The 26,546-nt window shown below is 41.2% G+C and overlaps 1 protein-coding gene across 3 annotated transcripts; it reads left to right on the plus strand.

Moving 5' to 3' along the window:
* Positions 1–1,319: 1,319 nt before the first annotated feature.
* On the plus strand, positions 1,320–23,209 carry LOC134576718 (zinc finger protein 714-like). 3 transcript variants are annotated; one of them, XM_063435436.1, is made up of 4 exons: positions 1,352–1,402; positions 2,364–2,397; positions 9,814–9,886; positions 21,747–23,209. In XM_063435436.1, the coding sequence occupies exon 4, from the start codon at positions 21,792–21,794 to the stop codon at positions 23,187–23,189; it is 1,398 nt and encodes a 465-aa protein (XP_063291506.1). In that variant the 5' UTR covers positions 1,352–1,402; positions 2,364–2,397; positions 9,814–9,886; positions 21,747–21,791; the 3' UTR covers positions 23,190–23,209. The 3 variants fall into 3 exon arrangements, with proteins under 3 accessions (XP_063291504.1, XP_063291506.1, XP_063291505.1); XM_063435435.1 differs by lacking the exon at positions 9,814–9,886; XM_063435434.1 differs by lacking the exons at positions 2,364–2,397; positions 9,814–9,886 and having other exon boundaries at positions 1,320–1,402.
* The last annotated feature ends 3,337 nt before the right edge of the window (positions 23,210–26,546 follow it).

Raw genomic sequence — 26,546 nt, forward strand, 5'->3', positions numbered from 1 at the left:
ATGCATCTCGTACACTCAATGCACCTCTTACAGACACACACACTGCATTACTTACATACACAGAAGCTTCCCTGCATTACTTCCACTACACAAACTGGTATCACTATACACTACATTCCATAAGCACACACATTAGATCCTCTACAATAACACATAACGCATCCCCTACACACTCCACTCCCTGTGAGCGAACTCATGGGTGGAACATGTAGGTAGACTTATGGGTGGGCCTTATGGGCATACTCACGTAGGGCGGCAAAAGAACTTGCCCTGCATGTAAGCTTCCAAAAATCCATAAAACCTGTACATTGGGGGGGGGAATTGTACTCGCGAGACATTTCTGAATACAAATATGTGTATTTTATTTCAGTAAAATCCAACAATATTATGACATTCACAATTAAAATACCATGCATAACTTGACAAATAACATTTCTTAATTTCATAGACTTTTTCAGATTGTATTCATAATAAATGTTTTATATATAAATATTTGATATGAAATAAAAGCCCTGTTTCTCCTAAATAAAATGATGTACAAGTGTGGGGGCACACTTTAGCGCAAATTCCAGGTTTTGTTTCCAACTTCTACAATTTGCTCAGTCCTTGAGGGGTTAAAGAGTCTATTTAATAAATGTATTTCATGAAAATTACCTCCCTTATAAGGAAATGTATTTTTTTATCAGCAATTAAGCCGTAGTTAAAAGTTATACTTTGCCTAAGGACGTGTAAAGATATGCTGAGTATACATTAACTAGATAGATGTAGAGATTTCAGGTTCTCTAGTGCAGGGATAGGCAACCGTCGGCTCTCCAGATGTTGTGGACTACATCCCCCATAATGCTCTTACACACATAATGCTGGCAAAGCATCATGGGAGGTGTAGTCCAAAACATCTGGAGAGCCGAAGGTTGCCTATCCCTGCTCTAGTGCTACAACAAAACCTTTTATGAAGCGATAAGTTATACGGCGAATTAATGGTGGGGGCGAGCATACTTTCTCTTCCTCCTCACCCCACCCTCAGCGACACTCAAGTTATGGATTTTAGAACACATGTATAATGGATGTATTTTACCTGATCTGCAGATTAAGTGGGCAATGAGAAATTAACTTGTATTGTACATATCGTGATGCCTATGTTGGTATCTAATATAGTTACCACTTTACACTTAATTATTGTATTCCTATTATCACATTAACACTTATAGAAAACGCAGCCTTCAGCACACACCATCACAAAACACAGCAGGCGCATGGGGAACCGAAATGACATCCCACATTTCTGGCAACTGTTTCCTTCAGGACATATTCCACTGGAACACCTTTCTCTTCCTCTGCAGAAATGTACCCTCCCTTAAACCATTATGAAGCCTGAGCGATCAAAGGAAGCAGGAAATCCCAGGTAAGAATCTGCAGCTGCGCTTAAATACATTCCACAGTCACCCGAAAGCTTCACTCAAAACAGCACTTGTGAACTTGTCTAACAAGTGTGAACGCAAATAGCAAGCAATAAAGCAATCTGCGAAAGCATGTAAACACAGCCAGGGTAAATGTATGAGGATGTAAAGAATAATAATAAAAATAACTCCTTAATTTAATTTTATGACCCACAGGGCATTAGTTGTATATTCTAATCTACAGTATTCCCCACGCGCGAAAAATTAGAAAGCAACATTGTAGCACGTTCTGGCATTTGTATTTTCAATTTGCTCTCTCGTTGCTGTTAAAAGTTGGGCAATTAAGTATTGCTTCCATATTTGTAAAGCTCGGGCTGTTTTGGATTAATAGTAGGGGGGTGGTTGGTCCTGAAACACATCTGGGACTTATTCATTAAACAGTAGTTTGTTGTAATTGGAAAATAAAACTAAAAATTACATGTAGACTAAAATATCCAAACTCACTAAAGATATTGGATATTTTTTCCGTATCTCCACTTTTTGCATACGTGTCTTTTTCAGTTTGGTGTTTACTGATTTAATCCTCTAAGACTAAGTGCATATAAGAATAACTTACTAATGCCGACCTGTAGAAATTCTATTCATTGCTAGAAGTTAAAATATATTATCTCTGTTTTATTAGAGTTTGTTGTTTTAGTCCCCAATAAAGCATAGGAACATACACAACATGCTTGCTAATTCATAATTGGAAGTATGGGATGAAAATGTTATTTTTAACCCACACAAAGCCAGTTTTCTCCAGGAATATTGAACTTTAGGCTATATAGTATTATTTCTATGTCATGTCCCAGGTTGATTGTGGTGTTGTAAGTGTTCCCTATATGCGCATCTATAATACCACTTATCAACCTCATATGTCATTAGACTAGAAAAGTTTAATTTCTTATAGCCTCTTTCTCCATATAGATGGCGAACGAATACCTGAAATTAGGTCTTCAAGGTAAGTACATACTAGTTGGTTTATGTTCCAGTAAGCCTGTTCCAAAATGTTAAGATAATTCTAAGCCCGAGTTACGCAGGGAGGAAAACACTTTTCCCTTTCGCAGTGGCGGAATTAATGCAGAGAGGGCCCTGGTGCAAGAATTTTTTTTTCCAGCCTATCGCAAAGGGTGGCCAAAAGGTAGGTCCCCCTGTCGTGTATAACTCCAGCAATGCTTTCCCAGCTGGGGCTCTATAATTTTCTCATCCTTGCAGGGAGGTATTTAGCACTGAGCAGTGTTTGTGTATGGAGTATGTGTCTGTTAATGTAGAAGTGTGTTTGTTTTAATACAGAGGGTGACTTTTGTATTTAGTATTGATGTTTGGATGCAGGGGTGTATTTGTGTGTACTGTTGAATTTTGAATGGAGAGATGTATGCACATATTCACATAAAGGTGGCCCATAAGTCCTTACCCATCCAGAACACTGATAATTTGGATTCATAAGATATATGGATGGGTAAGGACTTATGGGCCGCCCTGTACAGTGCCACACACTATGCTACAAACACATACAGTTTTATAGGCACACAGAGAAATACAGATTCACTATGCTACAAACACATACAGTTTTATAGGCACACGCTGACACACAGACTCACTCACACACTGATTCAAATTACTATACCACCCTCTCCTCTGGGCTCAGGCTCCTCCCCCTTCCTCCAGTCACTGGAACCTGGTGGCTCAACCTTAAAAAAAAGCTGTTTTACCTTAAAGAATACCCCTGGCATGGGCTATAAACAGTGGTGCAGAATGCGTCGGCTGCAGGAACTTGGAATCCTCTTCCAAGGCGAATAGTCACTCAAGTTGTGACTCATCTACGTAAATTATTTATTCTGTTCTGGTGTACACCTATGTACAGCATAATGGCTGTGTAAACACAGTCTGTGTGTTTTATTTCTTGCCTTAACCCCTTAAGGACACATGACATGTGTGACATGTCATGATTCCCTTTTATTCCAGAAGTGTGGTCCTTAAGGGGTTAAACACAATCCACTGAGGGTCCTGTGGTCGGGAGGCAAGGTAAAAGTGAGATTACTTACCTAAACCTGTCCTTCATAGGCGCCGCCATCTTTCTTGTTTTGCTCCTCTTAAAGGACCAGGAGACAATGTCACTGCTGGCGAGAGTACAACATGGGGTCCCATGAGACCTCCGGATACTTCATACACACTCCAATTCCCTGCAGCCGTCACAAGACTTCACCACTATTTGACCATCACTGGTCAAAGTCACTCAGATCTTTTCTCTTGCCCATTTTTCCTACTTCTAACACATGAAACTCAAGAACTGACTGTTCACTTGTTGCCTAATATATCCCACACATAACAGGAGCCATTTTAATGACATAATCAAAGTTATTCACATCTGCTGTCAGTGGTTTTAATGTTGGCTGATCAGTGTAATGTGTACTTTTTCATTTGCAGACAGATGTGTAAGTTGATCACAGTTTTTCTTAGAAAAGTATTATATTCATATTAATACCTCATTGATGCCCTGTACAGTCAATACCTACATTACCACTTATACATCTGTAGTATCCTGTTTTCCAGAACATATATTCATTCTACTTATATCCTAGTGGTGACAAAAACAATGAGAAATGCTTGATGTGTAATAGTGCTGTTTGCTGATTGTGGCGAAAGTAACCTCGCCACTGGTTCTTTGAGGGGCCTGTTTGCCAGCTTCTTGCCTCAGGACTATGGACCATGCAAAAAGGCTCATAAAAGACCTTGTTCGTGCCTTTTTGCTATTCTGTTCAGTAGATTGCATTCCCCTCCAATTTTAACATTGTCCCGTTTGACAACCGAACCACACGAACCAGGGACCACCTGGAGCTTGTTAACACCTATTAACACCTTGGAACGGTTCTCACCGCAGTGTTCTAATTGTTCGTCTGGGTGGCCGCAATTCCTATGGACAACCACGAGGTGCGGCCATCTTGTTTGCATGAACGCAGGCAGCGGTGTTTGGGCATTAATCTCATGGAACTAAAATCGGACACAGAAACTCCCAAACACTGCTGGACTTCTATACAAGTTAGAAGGGCACTGTTCGGTTCTATACAAGTTAGAAGGGCACTATTCGATGAAATCGTTTGTCTGGATGAGGGGAACAAGCAGGGTAAGAACATTGACTATGTTTGGTAGTTTCATTTGTTTCTAAACTACCGAACTAGACCGACCGCAAGCCCTGATTGCGGTCGGTCAAATAAATGGCTTCCAGGAAATTCCTGAACTGATCTGGGTGATTTTTGGATATATTGGTCACCCAGATCAGAGCTATAAGGGAATGTAACATTTGTTACATTCTTGTATGCTTGTATGTTTTAATTGTTAGGTATTGTTAGGTATTTTTTTTTTTTTTTTAATAAAAATGTGTTTTGTGTTTGGAGATAATTGAGTTTAGTTCAGTGTTGACTCAATTATCTCCCAGGTACAGAGGAGGGATTAATCTATTATGTGTGGAAATGTCCTGGATCTGAGAGCCAATGTAATCGTGTATTTGTTTCTGCTGTGGTTTACTCTCAGGTCCAGGGGGGAGTGCCCCTTGCATGGGGACTTGCATAAAAGAAATGCCAGTTGTGGCTCCCATTAAACAAGTTCCTGCCTGCCCTCAACATAGAGTCTCATCTCATGTGTGGGGGGGAACAGCTGTATCTGCTCTGGGGATTGCTATATCACTATACTCCTCTGGGTTATAATCACTTGCTTTTGTAAGAGCAGCCTGCTACACTCTCTGGAGTAGGAGAAGTCTGCCCACTGGAAGCTGGATCCTGGTCTTGGGTCCAGGGTGGGTGGAGGACAGCGAGACTGTGGGGACTATGGTTCTGATGGTGTCTGGTGGAGTGCTTGGAGTCCTCGGTGAGCACTAGGAGCATTGATTGGCGGAGGCACCCGGTCGGGGTGATAGGCGGTCCGTCACACTGATCTTAAATTATTTTATAATGGAAATGCTCTAAGACAGTGATAGGCAACCTCCAGCACTTCAGATGTGGGCTACATGTACCATGATGCTTTGCCAGCAAAATTAGTCTGATAACTGATCAATCTACATTAGCATTTATATGTTTGCATATACATACTCCCAGTACATTAAGGCAAAGACAAGTGCACTATAAAATACTGTAGGTACTTCTTCACATGTTACTGTGATCACTATAACATTGAGACAAACTCTGTAGGAGTGATATGATGGGAAGCTTACTCCATTCAGCATTCTCCTATGGTGTGAGACCATTGTGTTTGTTAGACTTGTGCTTCAAGTTTTAAATCTGAATTTTGGGCGATCTGCAGTTAATACAAATTCCATAACTTCGAAGCACCTTATGGACATATCACGAAACAAACAATATGGACAGGGGGGCGGGGCCTGACAGCCAACCGAGCAGGACGTACATGGCCTGAGCTTCTCAGCCAAAGCCTGAAAAAGCATTGATTAACCTACGAAATCACTACGAATCTGGCAACACAAACCCTCATATTCCTGCAGAACACTAAGCTGAGGTGCGGGCTCAAGTTTTCTTGGTCCAGGCTGCCGTGGACTGCGCCGGACTGTCTTGGGGCCTATGCGGGATTGTCAGGCGGAGGAGGCGAACACTCCTCTGTCGAACCTGTCTTGAGTCTCATCTGGGCCTGTTTCCCACCCCCATTGCCGTGCTTATTGGACTGATTGCCTGGTACATCTCTACTCAGCACACACCTGAAGCTTAAGGCCTACTCACCAAAATGGCGACTGGAACGCTCAATGCCTTAAAGATTGCACACCTGAAACTGACAGAGTGGACCTGTTCTTACAGATGTTCGACAGCATATGTGCCCAATTCTGGGAGAAACTCGACGCACGTGTGGCGAATACCTTGCCTGATGGTCCAAGCACCCAAGACTGGGCTGCATCTCCACGGCCTACCCTGAGGGCAACTCCAGCAGTAAGGTGGAGGAACCGAAGACCAAAGCCAACGTTGCCTCATGAAAAAATGACATCCCGGCCCTGCCGACACGCACCCCAGCGGCGATCTACAAGGGGCTATTCGTCTGGTAAAGCAGCCCGCCGACAGAGAGTGTCAGTCCAGAGCAGCGAGCAGGAACAGAGGCTCAGTGATGGGGTACGGCAGGGAGATACACACTGAAGAGGCAAAGTGTAGTCCTAGTCGTCACCCTCCTCAGCCCTGCAGAATGCTGCACATCGGGGCTGCTGAAGCTCCATCTACAGACATCGACTGAATAAACCTAAGCACAGACTAACTACTCTACTAACACACTGTTGCCTCCACATTGCTAGGAAGGGCCATCTGTAGTCTGTACATATACCTCCTAACACCAAGTGCACCCAGTGGTACTAACACTCTTAAGCTCACTAGAACTGCCAAGCATGTTTATACCTATTTTCTTGTTATGTCTGCCTGTACCTAGATTTCGCTACCTATACTCCACAATTGACAGGTTAGGATTTTTCAATAATTTTCTTTTACTGCTCCTCCATTTTCCCTCTATAATATATGTATTTATATTATGTATATATTTTTCATTTTCCTGCCATTTTGATTCATCTGAATCAGTTTTCCTAAAAAAGATGAAACGCTATATGGACGAATTTTGGACCACCTGGAAAAAAAACATTTCAAAATATTTGATTAGGCCAAACCAAATTTTTTTGCAATTCATAAGTCTTTATTGTATTATAATCCATAATTAAATTAGACGTTATATTGACAAATATATTAACTTGATCTACAAATTGCTTATGTCTTACGGACTAATGTCATCATATCCCAATTTTACAAAAAAAAAGTGTTCCAGGACAATAAAACTCTCATATCACATCATCATTTTCTATCATTTTTTTTACTCACTCTGTTAGTGAACGTCTTCCCATCTGTCCACTGTTTCTCTCCCCAGTATTACCCATTTTTCCATACCATGCTTGTGTCCTTCTCTCTAGATTCCCCACCACAACCTTTTGTCCATGTACTCATATTCTTCAACCCATACCTTCAACCAGGGCCGGACTGGCCCACCAGGAAATTCCCCGGTGGGACGGTGTACCTGGGGCCAGCAGTGCAGCATTCTTTTTTTTTTTTGGAGCAGAAAGTTTGCTGGATGACCGCAGTGAGGCTGCCAGAGGTCGGTAACAGAAACCGGTGACAGCTGGTTTGCAGCAGAGAGGAGTGAGAGAGCACTGAAAGTTTCTCTCAAAAAAGCACCTTCTTAGTTTCCAGCTCTGCATGGACAGTCTGGCAGAGCCAACCCACGCACTGGAGCTCTGCCCCCCAGCCTCATCTTGGTGACCTTTCACACAGGAAGTGGAAGAGCTTCATTAAAAACACTTGAAGTCCAGTTACAATGAAGTTACAGGTACTTGTATATTCACCCAGCAGCCCATGATTGATTGTGTGTGTGTGTAGAGCTTGAAGTTATCTTGTGTGTCAGCAAGTTTGTAGTGTGTGTGTGTGTGTGTGTGTGTGAGCATTTCTGTACTGTGCTTGAGTGTGTGCCAGTGACCTTTGTGTATGTAAGTGAGCATGTCTGTAGTAAGCTTTTGTGTGTCAGTGAGATTGTAGTGAGTTTCTGTAGTGGGCATATGTCAGTGAGCTTGTAGCGAGTATGCCTGTACTGTGCTTAAGTGTGTGTCAGCGAACTTGTAGTGAGCTTGTCTGTTTTGTGCTTGTGTGAGTCTAAGAGCTTGTCTATAGTGAGCTTATGTGGGTCAAAGAGCTTGTCTATAGTGCCCTTGTGTGTTCCACTGAGCTTTAGTGTCAGTGAGCATGTAGTGAGTTTGTCTGTAGTGAGCCTGTGTGTTTCAGTGAGCATGGCTGTACTGTGCTTGAGTGTGTGTCAGTGAGCTTCTGTATGCCAGGAAGCTAGTAGTGAACTTGTGTGTCAGTGAGCTTGTGAGTTTGTCTGTATTGTGCTTGTGTGTTTCAGTGAGCTTATGGTAAGCATGTCTGTAGTGAGCTTGTAGTGATCTTGTCTGTAGTTTGCGTGTGTATTTGTGTCAGTGAACATGTGTGTAGTGAGCTTGTGTGTGACTGTCAGCCTTCCTGTAGTGAGCTTTTGAGTGTCAGTAAGCATGTCTTTAGTGAGCTTGTGTATGGGTCAGAGAGCTTCTATTTGTGTCTGTGAGCTTGTGTTTGCTGGTGAGCTTGTAATGAGCTTATGTGTGTCAGTGAGATTGTTTGTAGTGAGCTTGTGTGGGTCAGAAAAGCCTCTGTGTGTGCCAGTGAGCTTGTCTAGTAATGAGTTAGTCTGTAGAGAGCTTGTGTGTGTCAGAGAGCTTTTCTATAGTGAGCTTATTTGGGTCAGAGAGCCTGTGTGTGTGTGTGTGTGTGTGTCTCAGTAAGCTTGTCTGTAGTGAGCTTGTGTGTGTCAGATGAGCTTGTGTGTATTTGTGTCAGTAAGCATGTATGTAGAGTGTGTGTGTGTCATTGAGCTTGTCTTTAATGAGTTTGTGTGTATCCGTGATCTTGACTTGAGTGAGCTTGTGTGCGTCAGTGAGCTTTTCTGTAGTGAACTTGTGTGTATTAGTAAGCTTGTCCATAGTGAGCTTGTGCATGGGTAAGATAACTTGTGTGTGTCAGCGAGCTTGTCTGTAGCGAACTTGTGTGTGTCAGCCTGGAGGGTGGCTATTACAGCACTGTAATACCCATGGATCATATGAAGTGAGGGGCTGCAGGTAAGAAACAATATAACCGCTCCCAAAGCACATTGATGTAAAAATACAAACACAATGTAACACGATGAATTATAGGGCTGGAATATTTTTATTTCCAGGGCTGCTTTGTTTTCCCAGTCCGGCCCTGCCTTCAACTATCTGTATTCTCCCACACCTTCCCTCTTTATAGTTTCTTCCTTTCCGACCTTCTCTTCATATTCTCCCCCCACACACATTCTGTCCAATCTTTATGACCCCCTCAATTTTGGAACCTCATATTCTATTCTTGTCTCTCTCTTTCCCTAATCATACATTTATTCATACTTTTTATTTTTAAAAACGTGACATGGGACTGAGAGTCCTTAGAGAGTGCGTGCCATAATTAGGACTCATGACACTCAGAGCAGTGAAGAGGGGACAGGCATAGACTATATAGACAACTTTCTTTCACATGCTGGCAGCATGCCAAGTAACTAATTCCTTTGGCTGTGCAGTGCACTGATTACACAATGCTAAATACATTTTAAAATATGACTGCACCTCACAGTGAAGAAATTAAAAACACAGGTTCCCATGCCAGATAACCTGTGACTCGCCATAGTGCTTTCCCTTAGATCCTTGCGTAATAGGATATCATTTCATAACAATAGATAACATTAATAGTGTAATGTGCAGCAATGTACCAGAGTACTTATTTTCTCTAATTATATGTTTTCTTATCTGTAGGATGAAGTCATGGGTGATGTCGTTTATGTCACCAAGAATTTTTTGTTTGACACATTCATTGATGTCATGCAAGGTGGGAACAGTTTAAGTTCATAATTTCCTTACTTTTTAACATTTGAGAACATATTAACTCTTGGCATTAATGTACTTTCCTTTGCTAATTTCCCTGTTTTTCATAATAAATGAAAAAATATATTTGTTCAAAAATTATTTAGTAAATTAAAAAATAAAAAATGAGCTAATTATAATGGAATATTTAACAGATGGCTGCATGGGTTTACGGGTGAATGGTGCTAGATAGGTTATAGCTGATTGTGACTAAAGCCACATGGGCCATGTGAGTGGCGCAAGGCTACCTGTGGGTAAGTATAATTGATGCCAGTCTTCCTGTAAATAAGTGGTGCCTGGATGGCAAGCTGAGAGGTGCCAGATGGATTGTGTGACTGGACAGAAAGTGCAGTATTGGCCAGTGGTTCCCACCTATCTCGCTAAAACAATTTGCCCCACTTATGCAGTGCAACTTCAGTCAGTGAGTTCTGCAGATTCAGTTCTCTTCTACATGTGTTTGATTCTTTTTGCTGGAGTCTACCCTTGCCAGCCTGCCATATCAACAGGTTAGGGGATCGGGTGAGGGGGCAGGTGGTTTACTTGGACTTGACGAGATTATAGAAGACACACTGTGGAGGGTGTAGGAGGAAGCTAGTAAAAGAGGGAACAGTGGAGGATTAATGTTGCATACTAGGTACTAGAGGACGATAAAAAAAAAAAGGCACACTGGAGAAGGGATAAGACGGCATACTGATGGATAGAACTAAGAACAGTGGGTGAAAAGAGAGCACATTAGGGGAGTTTAACAGGGCACACTTACTGGTATAAGGGGACACTCTAGGGCAGTGATGGCGAACCTTTTTGAGCCCGAGTGCCCAAACCGCAGTACATGCCAACTTTTTTTTCCTTAAAGTGCCAACACGGCAATTAAACCTCAATACTGAGGTTTAAGTTTAGAAAAAACAACTCGTACTGTTGTCCGAACTAATTAACAACTTTTGTTTTAAAAGAACACAACAGCAGAGAGTTCAATAATACAAATTTTAAATAATGATATAAATAGATCAAATTAAGCTTATATTTATTAGTATCTCCAACAAATGCAATACATACACACAGAGATTGCTGAATACATACACACAGTCTGCTGAATATACACGCACAAGACTGCTGAATACAGAGACTGCTGAATACACACACACAGTCTGCTGAATACATACACACAGTCTGCTGAATATACACGCACAAGACTGCTGAATACAGAGACTGCTGAATACACACACACAGTCTGCTGAATACACACACACAGTCTGCTGAATACACACACACAGTCTGCTGAATACACACACACAGTCTGCTGAATACACACACACAGTCTGCTGAATACACACACACAGTCTGCTGAATACACATACAGACAGACTGCTGAGTACACATACAGACAGACTGCTGAGTACACACACATACAGTCCGCTGAGTACACACACATACAGTCCGCTGAGTACACACACATACAGTCCGCTGAGTACACACACATACAGTCCGCTGAGTACACACACATACAGTCCGCTGAGTACACACACATACAGTCCGCTGAATACACACACATACAGTCCGCTGAATACACACACACACACACACAGACTACTGAATACACACACACAGACTACTGAATACACACACACACACACAGACTACTGAATACACACACACACACACAGACTGCTGAATACACACACACACACACAGACTGCTGAATACACACACACACACACACACACACAGACTGCTGAATACACACATACACACACACACACACACAGACTGCTGAATACACACACACACAGACTGCTGAATACACACACACACACACAGACTGCTGAATGCATACACACACACACAGACTGCTGAATGCACACACACACACAGACTGCTGAATACACACACACACAGACTGCTGAATACACACACATACTGCATTGAGGGGTGTAGTTTAAGGGGCATTGAGGGGTGCTGTGTGTGTCTGAGGGTTTCTGTGTGTGCTGTGTGTGTGTGTGTGAGGTGCTGTGTGTGTGTGTGTGTGTGTGTGTGTGTGAGGGGTGCTGTGTGTGTGTGTGTGTGTGTGTGTGTGTGAGGGGTGCTGTGTGTGTGTGTGTGTGGGGGTGGTGGTGTGTGTGTGTGTGTGGGGGGGGTGCTGTGTGTGTATGTATGAGGGGTGATGTGTGTGTGAGGGGTGGTGTGTGAGGGGTGGTGTGTGTGTGTGTGTGTGTGTGAGGGGTGGTGTGTGTGTGTGTGAGGGGTGGTGTGTGTGTGTGTGTGTGTGAGGGGTGGTGTGTGTGTGTGTGTGTGTGTGTGTGAGGGGTGGTGTGTGTGTGTGTGAGGGGTGGTGTGTGTGTGTGTGTGAGGGGTGGTGTGTGTGTGTGTGAGGGGTGGTGTGTGTGTGTGTGTGTGTGAGGGGTGGTGTGTGTGTGTGTGTGTGTGTGAGGGGTGGTGTGTGTGTGTGTGAGGGGTGGTGTGTGTGTGTGTGTGTGTGAGGGGTGGTGTGTGTGTGGTGGTGTGGTGTGTGTGTGTGGGGTGGGGTGTGTGTGTGTGTGTGTGTGTGTGTGTGGGGTGGTGTGTGTGTGTGTGGTGGTGTGTGTGTGTGGGGTGGTGTGTGTGTGTGTGTGTGTGTGTGTGTGGGGTGGTGTGTGTGTGTGTGTGGGGGGGGGGGTGGTGTGTGTGTGTGTGGGGGGGGGTGGTGTGTGTGTGTGTGTGGGGTGGTGTGTGTGTGTGTGTGTGTGTGAGTGAGACAGGGGTGCTGTGCTGTGTGGGGGTACAGCTGCTGTGCAGGGGTAGGGGTGCTGTGCTGTGGGGAGTAGGGGTGCTGTGTGTGTTGTGGGGGTGCTATGTGCGGGGTAGGGCTGCTGTGTGTGGGGGGTAGGGGTGCTGTGTATGGGAGGTAGGGGAGGGGAGGGAAGCTGTGTGTGGGGGGTAGGGGTGCTGTGTATGGGAGGTAGGGGTGGGGAGCGATGCTGGGTGTAGGGGAGGGGAGGGAAGCTGTGTGTGGGGGAGGGGTGGGATGATGGGTGTGGGGGAGGGGAGCGATGCTGGGGGATAGGGGTGCTGTGTGGGGGGCAGGGGTGCTGTGTGGGGGGCAGGGGTGCTGTGTGGGGGGCAGGGGTACTGTGTGGGGGGGTAGGGGTACTGTGTGGGGGGGGTAGGGGTACTTTGTGGGGGTAGGGGTGCTGTGTGGGGGTAGGGGTACTGTGTGTGTGGGGGGGTAGGGGTACTGTATGGGGGGGTAGGGGTGCGGTGTGGGGGGTAGGGGTGCGGTGTGGGGGGTAGGGGTACTGTGTGGGGGGGTAGGGGTACTGTGTGGGGGGGGTAGGGGTACTGTGTGGGGGGGTAGGGGTGCTGTGTGGGGGTAGGGGTACTGTGTGTGTGGGGGTGTAGGGGTACTGTATGGGGGGGTAGGGGTGCGGTGTGGGGGGTAGGGGTACTGTGTGGGGGGTAGGGGTGCTGTATGGGGGGCTAGAGGTACTGTTTGTGTGGGGGGTAGGGGTACTCTGTGGGGGGGTAGGGGTGCTGTATGGGGGGGTATTTAAGTAATAAAATTAAAAAAAAGTATATTAAATTAGTCCCCCCCCCCCTTCCCTTCCTCCTTCTTACCTCTAATAAAGGAAGGGGGGGGACACAGCCATCCCTGGTGGTCCGGTGGTGGCAAGCAGTCTTCCAGGTCAGGAGGCAGGGAGAGGGATCTTTGCAGCAGCTCCCCTGTCCTCCCGCGCGATGCTGTGTGGAGCGTTGCCATGGTAACGCGCGGCAACGCTCCACACAGCTTGCTCGCGGGAGGACAGGGGAGTTGCTGCAAAGATCCCTCCCCTGCCTCCCGATCCGGAAGCAGAGTAGGCGCCTGCCGTTTCGGGCAGGCAGGCGCCTACTCTGCATTATTGGCGAACCTATGGCCGCGTGCCCACAGAAAGGGCCCGGCGTGCCACCTGTGGCACGCGTGCCATAGGTTCGCCATCACTGCTCTAGGGGATATCAGATTAGACATAGTGAAGAGTATAACGGAACCCATTTGGAAAGGATATAGCCTTGGGAGGCTATAGGAAAGATCAATCTGGTATAAGACGGCACACTAGATGAATGAGTGCCCACACTAACAGATAATAGAATACACTGGGAGTATAACTGGCACACAGGGGGGTTATAAGAGGGTGCTTAAACTGATTGACCCTGCAGCAACAGTTCTTTCCATACAAAGGACAGGAATGAAGGGAGGGAACACTACACATTGTAAGCTTGGTATGCACAGAGAAAGCTTGCTTCCTATTTAGCTGCACTTGCCATCAGGCCTGTCAGGAGAGATATCTGTGCCAGCCAAACATAGATTCCATGAAAATCTGAGAAACAACATCATGGATGCTGTGTATTCGCAGACAGAAAGTGTATTCCACCTCACGTTCCCTCCATGGGTAAACAAAATTAGGAGGTTTTTTTTTTTTTCTTCTTCAATAAGTGAAACTAAAACAAACATACAAATTTGAACCCAAAGAAGGGGCACTAGCTTCCAATAAGATCTATCAGACTTCCCCAAATTTCAAATAGATTTTTGGAGCTGTTTTGTCTGTAGACATCTAACCCTAATGTTATGTCTATGTGTATTTTAAATTTGGGGTGATCAGCCATTTTATCTGAAATCCTGGACTCGAAAAATGCTATATGGAGGTTTCAGGAAATGACCAATGATTGAACCATATTGTTTGTTTTGTGATTATACCCAAACTATCTTCAGTAGCAACCAAATAGTTATAAAAAAAATAAAGAGGCGGCACACGGTTTAATCATATTTAATCATATTTAATGAGGCTGTGAGGGTCAATAGGACCCCAATATTAGTTGTAATACCTTCCTGCGTGGCAGCATGGCTAATATTGACTGACTGATCACTGTAATTAAAAACGAGCAACTAGGTGATGGGACCTGTAAAATATCTGGGGGGACAAGTCAGAGGAGCATCGGGTGTGGGTTTAAAATTATGTAATGGTGGGTGGTCTGCTCACTGTCCAGTCCCCCACCTGTGGCTAGCGGATGGGGGCTCTGTGCTGTATAAAAAAATAACTGAAAACAATAAAGTGGTTGGGGCTTGCAAAAGTCTCCCATGTCCCACCCATTGCCAATGGGTGGTGGCAAACAAAAAATAATTTCCCGTTGCCTTCTTCAGTCGGGAGGGTGCTATTTAATTCTCATTGGCGGCAGGTGGAGGCTATTAATATATTGAAAATGTAAAGCTCGTAGCAATAGAGATTATGACCAACCCCAAAAGGTTTAAGTACATTAAATCCAAAAAGGTTAAGAGAGAAAGCATTTTTATTGGAAATTGAGATGGGTGAGTTAATCAAGGATTATCAGGACAAGGCATAAATTCTAAATAATTATTTTTCTTCAGTATATAGGGAAGAAGAATCTATGACTGTAGATTTGCAAATGCCAGTTACAAAAACCTTACAGCAAACAGGTGATTGGTTAACACAGGATAAAGTGCCAACAAAGATCCAACTATATAAAGAAAAAAATAGAAGGATTGAACTTTGAACTAAAACAAGAAATTAAATAAAGTTATTGTAAACACATCCCTAATGCCAGATGGTATTCACCAATTTGTGCAAAGGGAGCTTAGTGTAAAAATACCCACACCACTGTTTTACATTTTTCAGGATTCTTTCCTTTCAGGATTTGTACCAGAATATTGGAGAAAAGCAGCTGTATTAAAAAAAAGTTCAAAAGCTCAACCTAGAAACCACAGAACTATGAGCTTAACATCTGTGGTTGGGAAATTATTTAAAGGGCTATTAAGGGATAATATTCAAGAATGTATTTTGAACAAGACCGGTAATGCCAAACTAACTTAATTGCATTCTATGAAGAAGTTAGTAGAAATATAGATCTATTGACTTTTGCTAAGGCATGATACATTTACACACAAAAGGTTACTAGTAAAACTGAAAATATTTGGTTTAGATGAAAAATCAAGTTTTTGGATAGAACACTGGCTTAAAGTGCAGAGAGTAGTGATGACACAAAGCTTAAGAAGAAAATACAGTCTGAAAATGACAAGACAAAAGCCAAACAAATCTTCCTGAGCAACAATAGCTGCCAGCTGCTCGTTTTTAACTTGTTACGAAGGCATGCTATAAATCTCTCTCTCTCTCTCTCTCTCTCTCTCTCTCTCTCTCTCTCTCTCTCTCTCTCTCTCATCATTATTATTTACACACACACACACATTTACATGTGGCAAGAGCTGGCCAACTGCCACACGATTAACCCTCATACTGCCAAGTTTTGAACAAAAGAAAGAAAATAAGGAAAATTTATCTTTTCTTAGAAGCCAAGGCCAAATTTTCCCTGGAGCCGGATCCTCCTGTGGTGAAGTCTCTCCCGGTCAAAGCACAGGGAGGAATCCAGGAAGTACCGGCTGTAGGGAGTACTTGGGCACCGCAGAGAGGAGGTCCTTCTGCCATTAGTCATCTGCTGCCAGTTAAATTCCAGCACAGTCTTACAAAAGTGACAGATCCGCTTTGTCTTTTGTTCCGCACCAAAAAAGGTCAAATAAAACCTATTCTGATGCAACTATTTAAAAAAAAAATCCGAAATCACAACAAAAAATCCAAGTGAGGGCACTGCACCAACTGACATTGAAAACCTTCCTACAGTTTGAAATACCAGAGCACTTTTTTTTTTTTTGGATTGTAATATTGATGCAGAATAAGGAGAAATGTTTTGATACAAACACATATCATTCAGTGTCTTCACCCTCTGCATGCAGACACAAAACTTTCCTCATAGAGATTCATTGATTCAATTAATCTCTAGGAGGAGATGCTGATTGGCCAGGGCTGTGGTTTGACCTGTTTTGGCACTGCCCCTGATCTGCATTGTGATTGGCTCAGACCACCAATTCTGATGATGTCAGCAGACACATGCAGTTGCAGAGGAAAACCGGGGCAGAGCCAGCAGCTTCAGACTTGAATACAAGTAAGATTTTACTATATTTAGGGAGAAAAGGGTGGGGCTAGATGGTGGTTTTAACACTATAGGGTCAGGAATATATGTTTGTTTTCCTGACTCTATAGTGTTCCTTTAAAATTGATTCTAAATCTAATTTTTAAATGTTATAGTCCTAGTCAGACATTTCTATAGATTTTTAAATATATATATATATGTGTAATATTCACCATTCAGATAGGGTTTCATAACTTTTATATGAACTACAAGCCACAAATATATTTTTTACAGTGTTTTGCTATCTATTTAGAAGGTTCAGGAATGCAGGATATGACAAATTGGGTTGGTGAATGATAAAAAAAAATATTACATAGACCAGTAGTATAATTAAAGAGTATTTACAAAGTTATTAAGGATACAATAGTATAATCTTTCTAATTACAAAGATTTTACAAAAATAAAGCAATGCATTACCGATTATTGCAGAAAATCAACATCCAGGCTTGCACTAGGAGTAACTCTTAATCTGGAAAAGCTTAAAAGCAATACATCACTGATTAGTCTATTGTAGAACTACATTTAGACATGATCACAATCATGACTGGGAAGCCCCTTTTTTCAGCCTTTGCCTAGAGTTTCAGGTTAATTGGGAAAGTTTCACAAAACTTAAAAAAACAAACCAGCTACTAACATCGCACACAAAGGGGTTTGCCTAAGCTAGTTTATGCAAGTAGCATGCACATTTCATTCATATGAGAGTGCAGCTTACAAGACATCAGCACACTCTGTAGCACTGGGCAGAAGCCCAGTGTGTCCTGAGTCAAGATTCTGGAATTCCGTTTGCCCAGAATACTGCAACATCATAGGATACTGAGGTTTTGAACTAAATAACTTTAGAAAGTGTGTGTGTTATGGGGTATATATACTCAGTATTATTGTTCAAGGTGCATGAGACCCAGTTCAACACGCCGATTGGACCACCCCCAACGTGCTCATTAACATGCTCATAATGATGTCATATGTCCGGCGGCAGGCATCCCGAACTGAAGAGCTTCCCATTGCCATGGTGATCTAGTGTGAATATTAGATGTGGAAAGATTGTGATTTAAAAGATAAACAAGGAGGATTAAACATAACCACGACTTGAAACTGTGATAGAATACTACCATATTGGAGCTGAGCTAACAGCCAGCAGGCAAAGGAAGACAGTGTAGACAAGACTAGTGGTGCCCAGGAAAATAGATCCGGATAAGTCAAAGTGTGTGAAAGAGAGAGCAAGAAGGAGACAAAAGTGATAGAATATGAGAAAAGAGGTGGAGACAAAAGGGATAGAATATGAGAAAAGAGGTGGAGACAAAAGGGATAGAATATGAGAAAAGTGGTGGAGACAAAAGGGATAGAATATGAGAAAAGAGTTAGGTGGAAAACCAGTAAAGATATAAGAATGAGAGTGTGGTGAAAAAATGTGAAAACAAGAAATAGAAAAAGGAATAGAAAAATAAAAAAAGAGAAAAGTGTTATAGGGAGAAAAATGTGTGAGAAATACACTGTGTAGTGATGTGCAGAGAAAGAGTGTGTGTATAAGTACTAAATCAAAATAAACTTGTGCGATGTGAGTGTGCAATCCAACTTAGCAAAAATGTAGCATGTATATATAAGTAAAAAGTGAGCACAGGTGTGTGAGAAAAGAAGCCCATAAGTAATGTCCACATAATATAAAAAAAATATATATTAAGCTCCAAATGCATATGAAGATACACTTGACATGAAACCCAAAAATATATATAGTTAATGAATATTAAGAAAAGAATTGAAGGAGACATATTCATCGAGACCTCTAGGCTGGACCGTATTCAAAGTCTTAATCCAGAAAATCTTTCTCTGAAGAGGTACCCGTGATCTGTCTCCCCCTCTATTTAAGGGGGGGACATTGACTATGGCAATGAACTTAAGAGTGGGTAGTCTATGTTGGACTTCCAAGAAATGTTTAGCCACTGGCTTTTCCCTCTTGCCATCCCTGAATGCCGTCATGATTCCTGATTTGTGGCCTCTGATCCGGTCTCGTACAGTTAAGTCGGTTTTACCCACATAATATAGTCTACAGGGATATGATATCAAGCATATTACATGATACGTGAGGCATGTGATGTAATGTTTGATGTTGAATCATTGGCCTGTGTGTGGATGAGCGAATGAAGAGCATGAGAGCATATGTCCACACGTGACAATACCTGTGCACTTAAAACATCCTTTCTTAGCAATGGCTGTCTTGAAGTTATAATGGCTAGTCCTGGAACCATTGGCAAAATGTGTGGATCATTTCTGTAAACCTAGTGTAACAACAATCCCCACTTGTCTCAGGAACGCTCAAGATTTCTTATATAAAATTAAAAAACAAAGTCTTACCTGGCACACCAATTATTTTTACCATGGTTGAAGTTAAAAAAAATGTGTATACCGTCATACCTCACGAAGCAGGTATAGAAGCAATGCGAAATTTGTTGAGCTATTCAGAAGAATATAATGGACCAATATAATTTTTGTTGGAATGTCTTGAGGTGTCATTAGTAAACAATTATTTTCATTTTGAAAAAACGATTTACATGCAAATGACCGGGACTACAATGGTGTTGGCAATAGCGCCCACTTATGCCAACTGTTATATGTATTTCTATGAGAAATTACATATTCTATCCAGGTACCACACACATATCATACAATACCACAGATTTGTGGACAATATTTTTATGATTTGGACAGGTAGAGCTACAGAATTGGAAGATATGATTGAAGATTTGAACAAAGGAGACTCACCCATCCAATTGAGTCTCACATATCACGAGGAGAAGATTGCATTTTTGGATGTTGAGATTTATCGTCATGATAACAATATATGTTTTACATTATTTAGGAAACCCTTGGACCATAACATACTACTCCACGCGACTAGCTTCCACCCGATTACTCTCAAAAAGTCTCTACCTATTTCACAGTCCTAAGAAACAACTCTGACATAGGTGAACGTGAGCATCAGATTGAATGCATGAGAAAATCTTTTTTAGACCGTGGATATAGGAAAGAAATTCTACAGGAAGCTTTTGAAAATATATTTGAGAAAAATAAAACTGGAGTGTACATAAGTGATTGTAATCAATCCAAAATGACCATACCATTAGTATATCATTATGAGAGTGACAGAATCATTCAGGCCTTTAAGAAAAGATGGGATTTTCTATCCTCTGACAACACTCTCCATCCAATCTTCAAATCAGCCCCATGTATTGCATGCCAACAAAACAAAAACCTCAGGGACATATTGGTTAAAACTGATGTCCCTAGGCGTTATAACTTCAAGACAGCCATTGATAAGAAAGGATGTTTTCAGTGCATATGTGGACATATGTTCTCAGGCTCTTCATTCGCTCATCCACACACAGGCCAATGATTCAACATCAAAAATTACATCACATGCCTCACGGATCATGTAATATACTTGATATCATGTCCCTGTAGCTATATTATGTGGGTAAAACCGACTTAACTTTATGAGACCGGATCAGAGGCCACAGATCAGGAATCATGACGTCCTTCAGGGATGGCAAGACGGAAAAGCCAGTGGGTAAACATTTCTTGGAAGTCCAAAATAAACTACCCACTCTTAAGTTAATTGCCATAGCCAATGTCCCCCGTTCCTCCACCCCTAAGTAGAGGAGGAGAAAGATCAAGCGTACTTCTTCAGAGAGAGACTTTCTGGATTAAGATTTTGGATACGGTCCAACCTAGAGGTCTTGATGAATATATCTCCTTCAATATATATATATATATATATATATATATATATATATATATATATATATATATAATGTTAAACGAAGCTCTGCACGCCAGTCAAGCCATAAGACTTGCTTTTCCCACAAAAATCACAAATATGCAGTGATGTAATATGTAATATGACTTTAGAGTAAATACTATGCCTTCCAATAGGTAGCATTCTCATGGCATCTACTACACACAAATTTTCCTTCAGAATGACAGATCGTGAAATGCAATTCATCACAATACAACATGTTTCTAGTGATGGCATGCTTCACACCACTCCAGCTAACGACTGGCATTGCACTTTACATGAATTGATATGAGTTTTGCACACAGCTACTCTGCCATAGAAACACATTTCATGAAGCTCCCAGCACCCAGTTCATTTGCTAATGTGCTTCCAGAGGCAGTTTTGGAGTACTGAGTAATGCAGCCGATTTTAGGTAATTTGCATGTGTGGGCTACGATTCAGTGGCTGGGTTGCTGTTGTTCCAAGCTATTTTCACTTCACAATATTATCACTTTCAACTAACTGAGGCAAATCTGGTGGAAGACAAATTTCATGAACTTACTGCAAAGATGGCATCCCATGGCAATGCCATGTTTAAAGTCACTGAGCTCTATAGTATGACCAGTGTTTAACCCCTTAAGGACACATGACATGTGTGACATGTCATGATTCCCTTTTATTCCAGAAGTTTGGTCCTTAAGGGTTTAAAGTGGAGATTTCATGGCTATGTGCTGTATTTTATGCACCCGTTAGTAATTGGTGAGGCTGAAAGAGTTCACATACATTTGGCCACCTAGTGTAAGTGTTTGTGTTCAATTGAAGATTCTCCCAGTTGTACTGTGTATTGGAAAGCAATCCTTTTCATACCTTTACTAAAGATTTGCACATCTTTGTGTAACATTTACGCATGTGCAATGTTTTTCTTTAGAGATTTGTGGGAGTGAATTTTTAATGACATTCAACAGAAAGCATTTTCATTAAGAACATTTACTAAAGCATGTCTTTATTTCAACATGTATAACTGAAAAAAAATTCATATTAAAACTATTAACAGTATTCTGTTGCTCTGTAGGTATATTCTGACTGAAATTTAATTGTGATTTACAACATTTTGTGAATGGATTCTGACATCTGGAAAATGGCTCCACCTAGCTTTACTTTTGTTAAAAACAGGGATGATAACATTGTTCATAAAACCTTACATGTGAGTCATAGCAACTACCTAAACAAAGAGAAAATACAGAAAAGACCAAACCAGTTAAAACTAAATGAAGATTCAGGAGCTACCCTCTCTTTAAGAGGACAAGACCGAACTAAAGGAAAACCACATTATAAAGAATCATCTGTGAGCTTCATTAGTAAATGTACAGAAAAGAAATGGATTACATGGAAGTCTGAGTCCATGGAACATATACAAACAGTAACATTGAATCCTGGTCAAGATGTAGAAATTGCACCAATGCCAGGTTTTGTAAAAGAGTCTAAAGATGGCAGCCGGACATGTTTTTCACGAATAGATGAGAAAAATATGCCCAGACATAATTTTAAACTGAGACATTATAACCCCACTGAAATCAAAGTATCTACTTCAGTCCCTTTCAAAAGAAATAAAGCACATGTGAATAAATACCCTTTACCAAATGAAACTATTTTTAATAATACCAATCCCTGTGAAGAATCAAATCGTTATCTTGGAATTCCTTTATACAATCCAAGTAAAAATAACATGATTCAAAAGAATATCTCATATCAAGGTGGTACAATTGAAACACAAGAGAAGATTAATCCAGTACATACAATGGATACAGTGGACCAAAAAGTGTATGATAAACCATTCTGTAGCACAGATCTCCCAACTGGGAGTCATCCCTATAAAGAGACAAGCATAGATATTACTCAAAAGACAGGATTTAATAAATGTATTAAAGTACAAAGAGAAAAAATATTCAGCTCAACTCTTTCTCAAGATATAATAACAGTGGAAACCAAAGTCAACAAGCAAAAAGATTCACCTGAAGAAAACTCTACGTACAGGAGATTTCTGCTTATTGACAACCAAGGGATGCCATACACAATGGTAGTAGAGGAACCAGAATTGAAACAAACAAGTAAGCTATCCAGTGAAACTAGTGCAGATGTTAAACATAGTGTGAATTCTAGATCTTTGGCTCCTCGTAAGGTTTATACTTGCCCAGTGTGCTTCAGAATATTTGAATATCTGTCTTATCTCCAGAGGCACAGCATTGCCCACTCACAACAAAAGCCTCACATGTGCACGATCTGTGGAAAAGCTTTTAAAAGGACTTCCCATCTTACCCGTCATAAGTATATCCACTTTGGTGGAAAACTTTTCCAATGCCAAGTTTGCCAGCATAGATTCCGAGACACAGGGGAACTTACACGTCATCAGAAGATTCATACTTTTGAAAATCATCACCAATCTGATGTGTGCCATAGGCATTTTGGGGAGCAAACCATGTTGCAACATCATATTGATTCAAAACATACTAAATAAATTATTTGTGCCTCTCATGCATATATATGTTTCACAAAACAATTTATAATTTTATTATATGCATATCCAGGTTGTTATGTTTGTAGATGGTATTAAATAAGTAACACAATATCCATTGTATAGGGTAGTGTGACTCTTGAAAAAACATAGCTTTAGTATTTGGAAATTACAATCCAATTAAAAGCCAAGTAAAAGGATATGGATGTGTGTGTGTATATATATATATATATATATATATATATATATATATATATATATATATATATAGTGTGTGTGTATACACATACATATGGAGATTTGCATTTCTTTAGTAACACATTTGAATTGTAGCAGTTTAGCTTTGCAGTGTATAAAATAGTGCTTCAATGTTATTTTTTATGTGTGTATACTATGCCATTAAAATGATACATGTTTATTACACTGTAATAGGCATGATTATTGCCTAAATGTATAGAAGATGCATATAACTTTCAGAGAAGTTTTAACAGTTTTTATTTCTCATTTAGTAGAACAAGCATTGTAGATGACTGCAGAATCACAGTGAAAGTAAATATTTTTCTACTGTGACAATGGTTCGGCCTTAAATGTAAATGTATGTATCATTAAGCAGCATTGGTTAGGCCATTCTATATTGATTAGTTTTGGAACACCATTCCTCCTATACATACAAATTAGTGTTTTTTGCTTTTTTATTCTTGTTATGAAAACATCTTGTATGTTGCAATAATTTTACGTGATTAAGTGACTTAATTGGTTATTAATATACATGCGTTATTGTCTTTTTTTTTTAACAACAAATAAAACTTAAGGTTGGAGTTAGTGTATTTATTTTATGTTTTCAACTATTTCACAGTGTCCTTGATTTCAGAGATTCCAGAGAAGCAACCTTGATTTGTTTATCTATAGCACTCTTAAAGTAGATGTATGCAGGTCCTAAGCTATTAGCAAGTCGTTAAAAGTTTCTTGCCATTGCAAGTTTGGATGGCCCATGGTATAGTCATCAGGGGTGAATTTTTCATCACCAGAGCTAAATTTTCACCAACCAATTGCTAGAGGCAAGTTGACATTTTAATGAAAGAACTGCATCTAAGGCACATACAATTCCTATTTTGTACATTACCCAAAACTATTTTATTAGATGATATATGTGCATGACTCTCGGCACTGACCATGTTGTCACGTGTAGGTTTTCCCTTTGTACATGCCATCATTAGTGGCAGTTAAAACTCATTCACATCAGGGTTTGCCCATTGGCATATGGCAATTGCAATTTTCTGTATAAGAGTGTTTGTCAAATTGGCTTAAAAATGCATCTTACTGTTAGAGGCCATTATAATGTTTCAAAAGATCAGATCTACAAAAGGGATACTGTAAACAACACAACAGATTTAGCTTAATGAGGTGGTTTTGCTATACAGGTAATGCCCTTGCAGTCTTACAGCTCAATTATCTGGTGTTAAATTAAGTGTTAAACTACTTTGTTCATGCAGTCTTAGCCACACCTCCCCTGGCTGAAACTTACAAAGCCTCCTCCGATAACATGTCATTTTTAAACCTCTTTTATTGTACAGTGTGTTAAATTTAGAATTTCGTATCTCCTGCTCTGTTAATTGCCTGCATGAGCCTCATTTGTGTGATGAAAGTTCAATTAACAGAGCAATCAGTAATAAGTTCTAAGGTAATGGTTGTAATAATCTTATAGTAAATAAAATCCTGTTTTTTGTGGAGGCTGTATGGTTAGGGCATAAACAGTAATAAAGGTGATTTAACTCCTAAATGGCTGAGTAGTGAGATTGCAGGGGCATGATATTTGCACCAATGTAGTGAGTAATCTTTCTATGAATCCTTTTGCAGGAATTTTGTTTAACACATTCAAGCTTTGATCACAAATTTCAGGGTTATTCACAGTCCATTGTCTCACTAAATGTGAGAGCAAAAAGAAGATGATTGCATTTCAAAAAGTAAGAATATTGTGTTCCTGTCAGTGGCCTTGACAAATAGATCTGTCTTAACATCAGTACCTTTATTATTTACAACTGGGTTGACTCTGGTAAAGAATAGTCAATTATTTGACTTTAGAAAAGGAGATCAAGGTCTGGTGAAACAGTTCTAGGGACTGTAACGCACCACTCCACACCACCATTATATTGTCAATATATCTTTACCAAAAATGTACATGTTTGCACAAAAGTGGATGAGGATAGATGAAATTGTCCTCAAATCTATCAATGAAGATACAGGTATATATGATAATGCTATGTTCGCTGTAGCCTATAGCATTCCCTTTAGTCTTGTAGTAAAACTTGTCAGAGAAAACAAAATTTTTAACCAATACGATATAAAGGAGACTGTGACAAACTGCCTTTTGTCACTGGGTTTTTATGTGACCAACTGCCCTTTGCCCCTGGCTTTTGGAGGAGCCGGATTGCCAGCCTCCTGCCTCGTGACTATGGCCCTGGGGTGTATGGCCCTTTAAAAACTATATGTGGGCATATTGGGACTTTTAAAAAACAGTTTTTGCCCCTTTGATTCCATGGGAGAATGTGCCTCTTCCCCTCCCCCTTTAATACCTATCCCATTGTTCTCCAGCAGGGCGTTGTCTGCTTTGTCCCTCCTCAATCTCTCATCGGCCCTTGCAAAACTTTAACCCCATGGCAAATTTACTCTGTTTGTGGGATCTGAGTGCTGTTCACCTATATTGGGCGCTCAGATCCGAGCTATCTGGGGATAGGTTAAATGTGGGGGTTCTGTGTAATATAATAGGAATGATGTATTTTTCTGCATTTTACTGTTAGTGTAAAAGGGAGATATTTTCTGTACCTGGATATAATTGAGTTTACTGAGGTTCCTTAAGCCAATTATCTCCGTGATAGAGGGTAGGGATTTTACTGTGTATGTGGGAGTGTTATTTTGTTAATTAGTGTTCCCATTGGTTTGTGTCCCTTTTGTCACAGTTTACCACCAGGTCCAGGGTGTGTGCCTCTGGCCTGAAAACTTGCATAAAAGAAAGCCCTTTGGTGCTGATTAAACAGATCATCTTGTACCTTCATGAAGTTTCGGCTCATGTTTTGGGGATTGGAGAACTACACTTTGGGGATTTCTATAATCACTTTACTCCCCAGGGTATAATCACTAAGCTCTGTTAAGAGCTTGTTCCTGTTCCTGCTCTCTGGAATTCGGGGAGGTCGACCTACTGGAAGCTGGACCCTGGTCTTGGGTCCAGAGTGGGTATATCAACTAACTCAGGCACTGACCAACAGGTCAGGTACCTGGTTAGTATCCCCCCCAAAGGGGAGATATGTGACAAACTGACTTTTGTCACTGGGTTTTTATGTGACCAACTTCCCTTTGGAGGAG

This window comes from Pelobates fuscus, chromosome 11 (genome assembly GCF_036172605.1).
Source record: "Pelobates fuscus isolate aPelFus1 chromosome 11, aPelFus1.pri, whole genome shotgun sequence".
Classification (NCBI taxonomy): domain Eukaryota; kingdom Metazoa; phylum Chordata; class Amphibia; order Anura; family Pelobatidae; genus Pelobates; species Pelobates fuscus.

Coding starts and splice junctions, on each gene's coding strand:
- LOC134576718 (XM_063435434.1), top strand. CDS start 21,792: ATGGATTCTGACATCTGGAAAATGGCTCCACCTAGCTTTACTTTTGTT.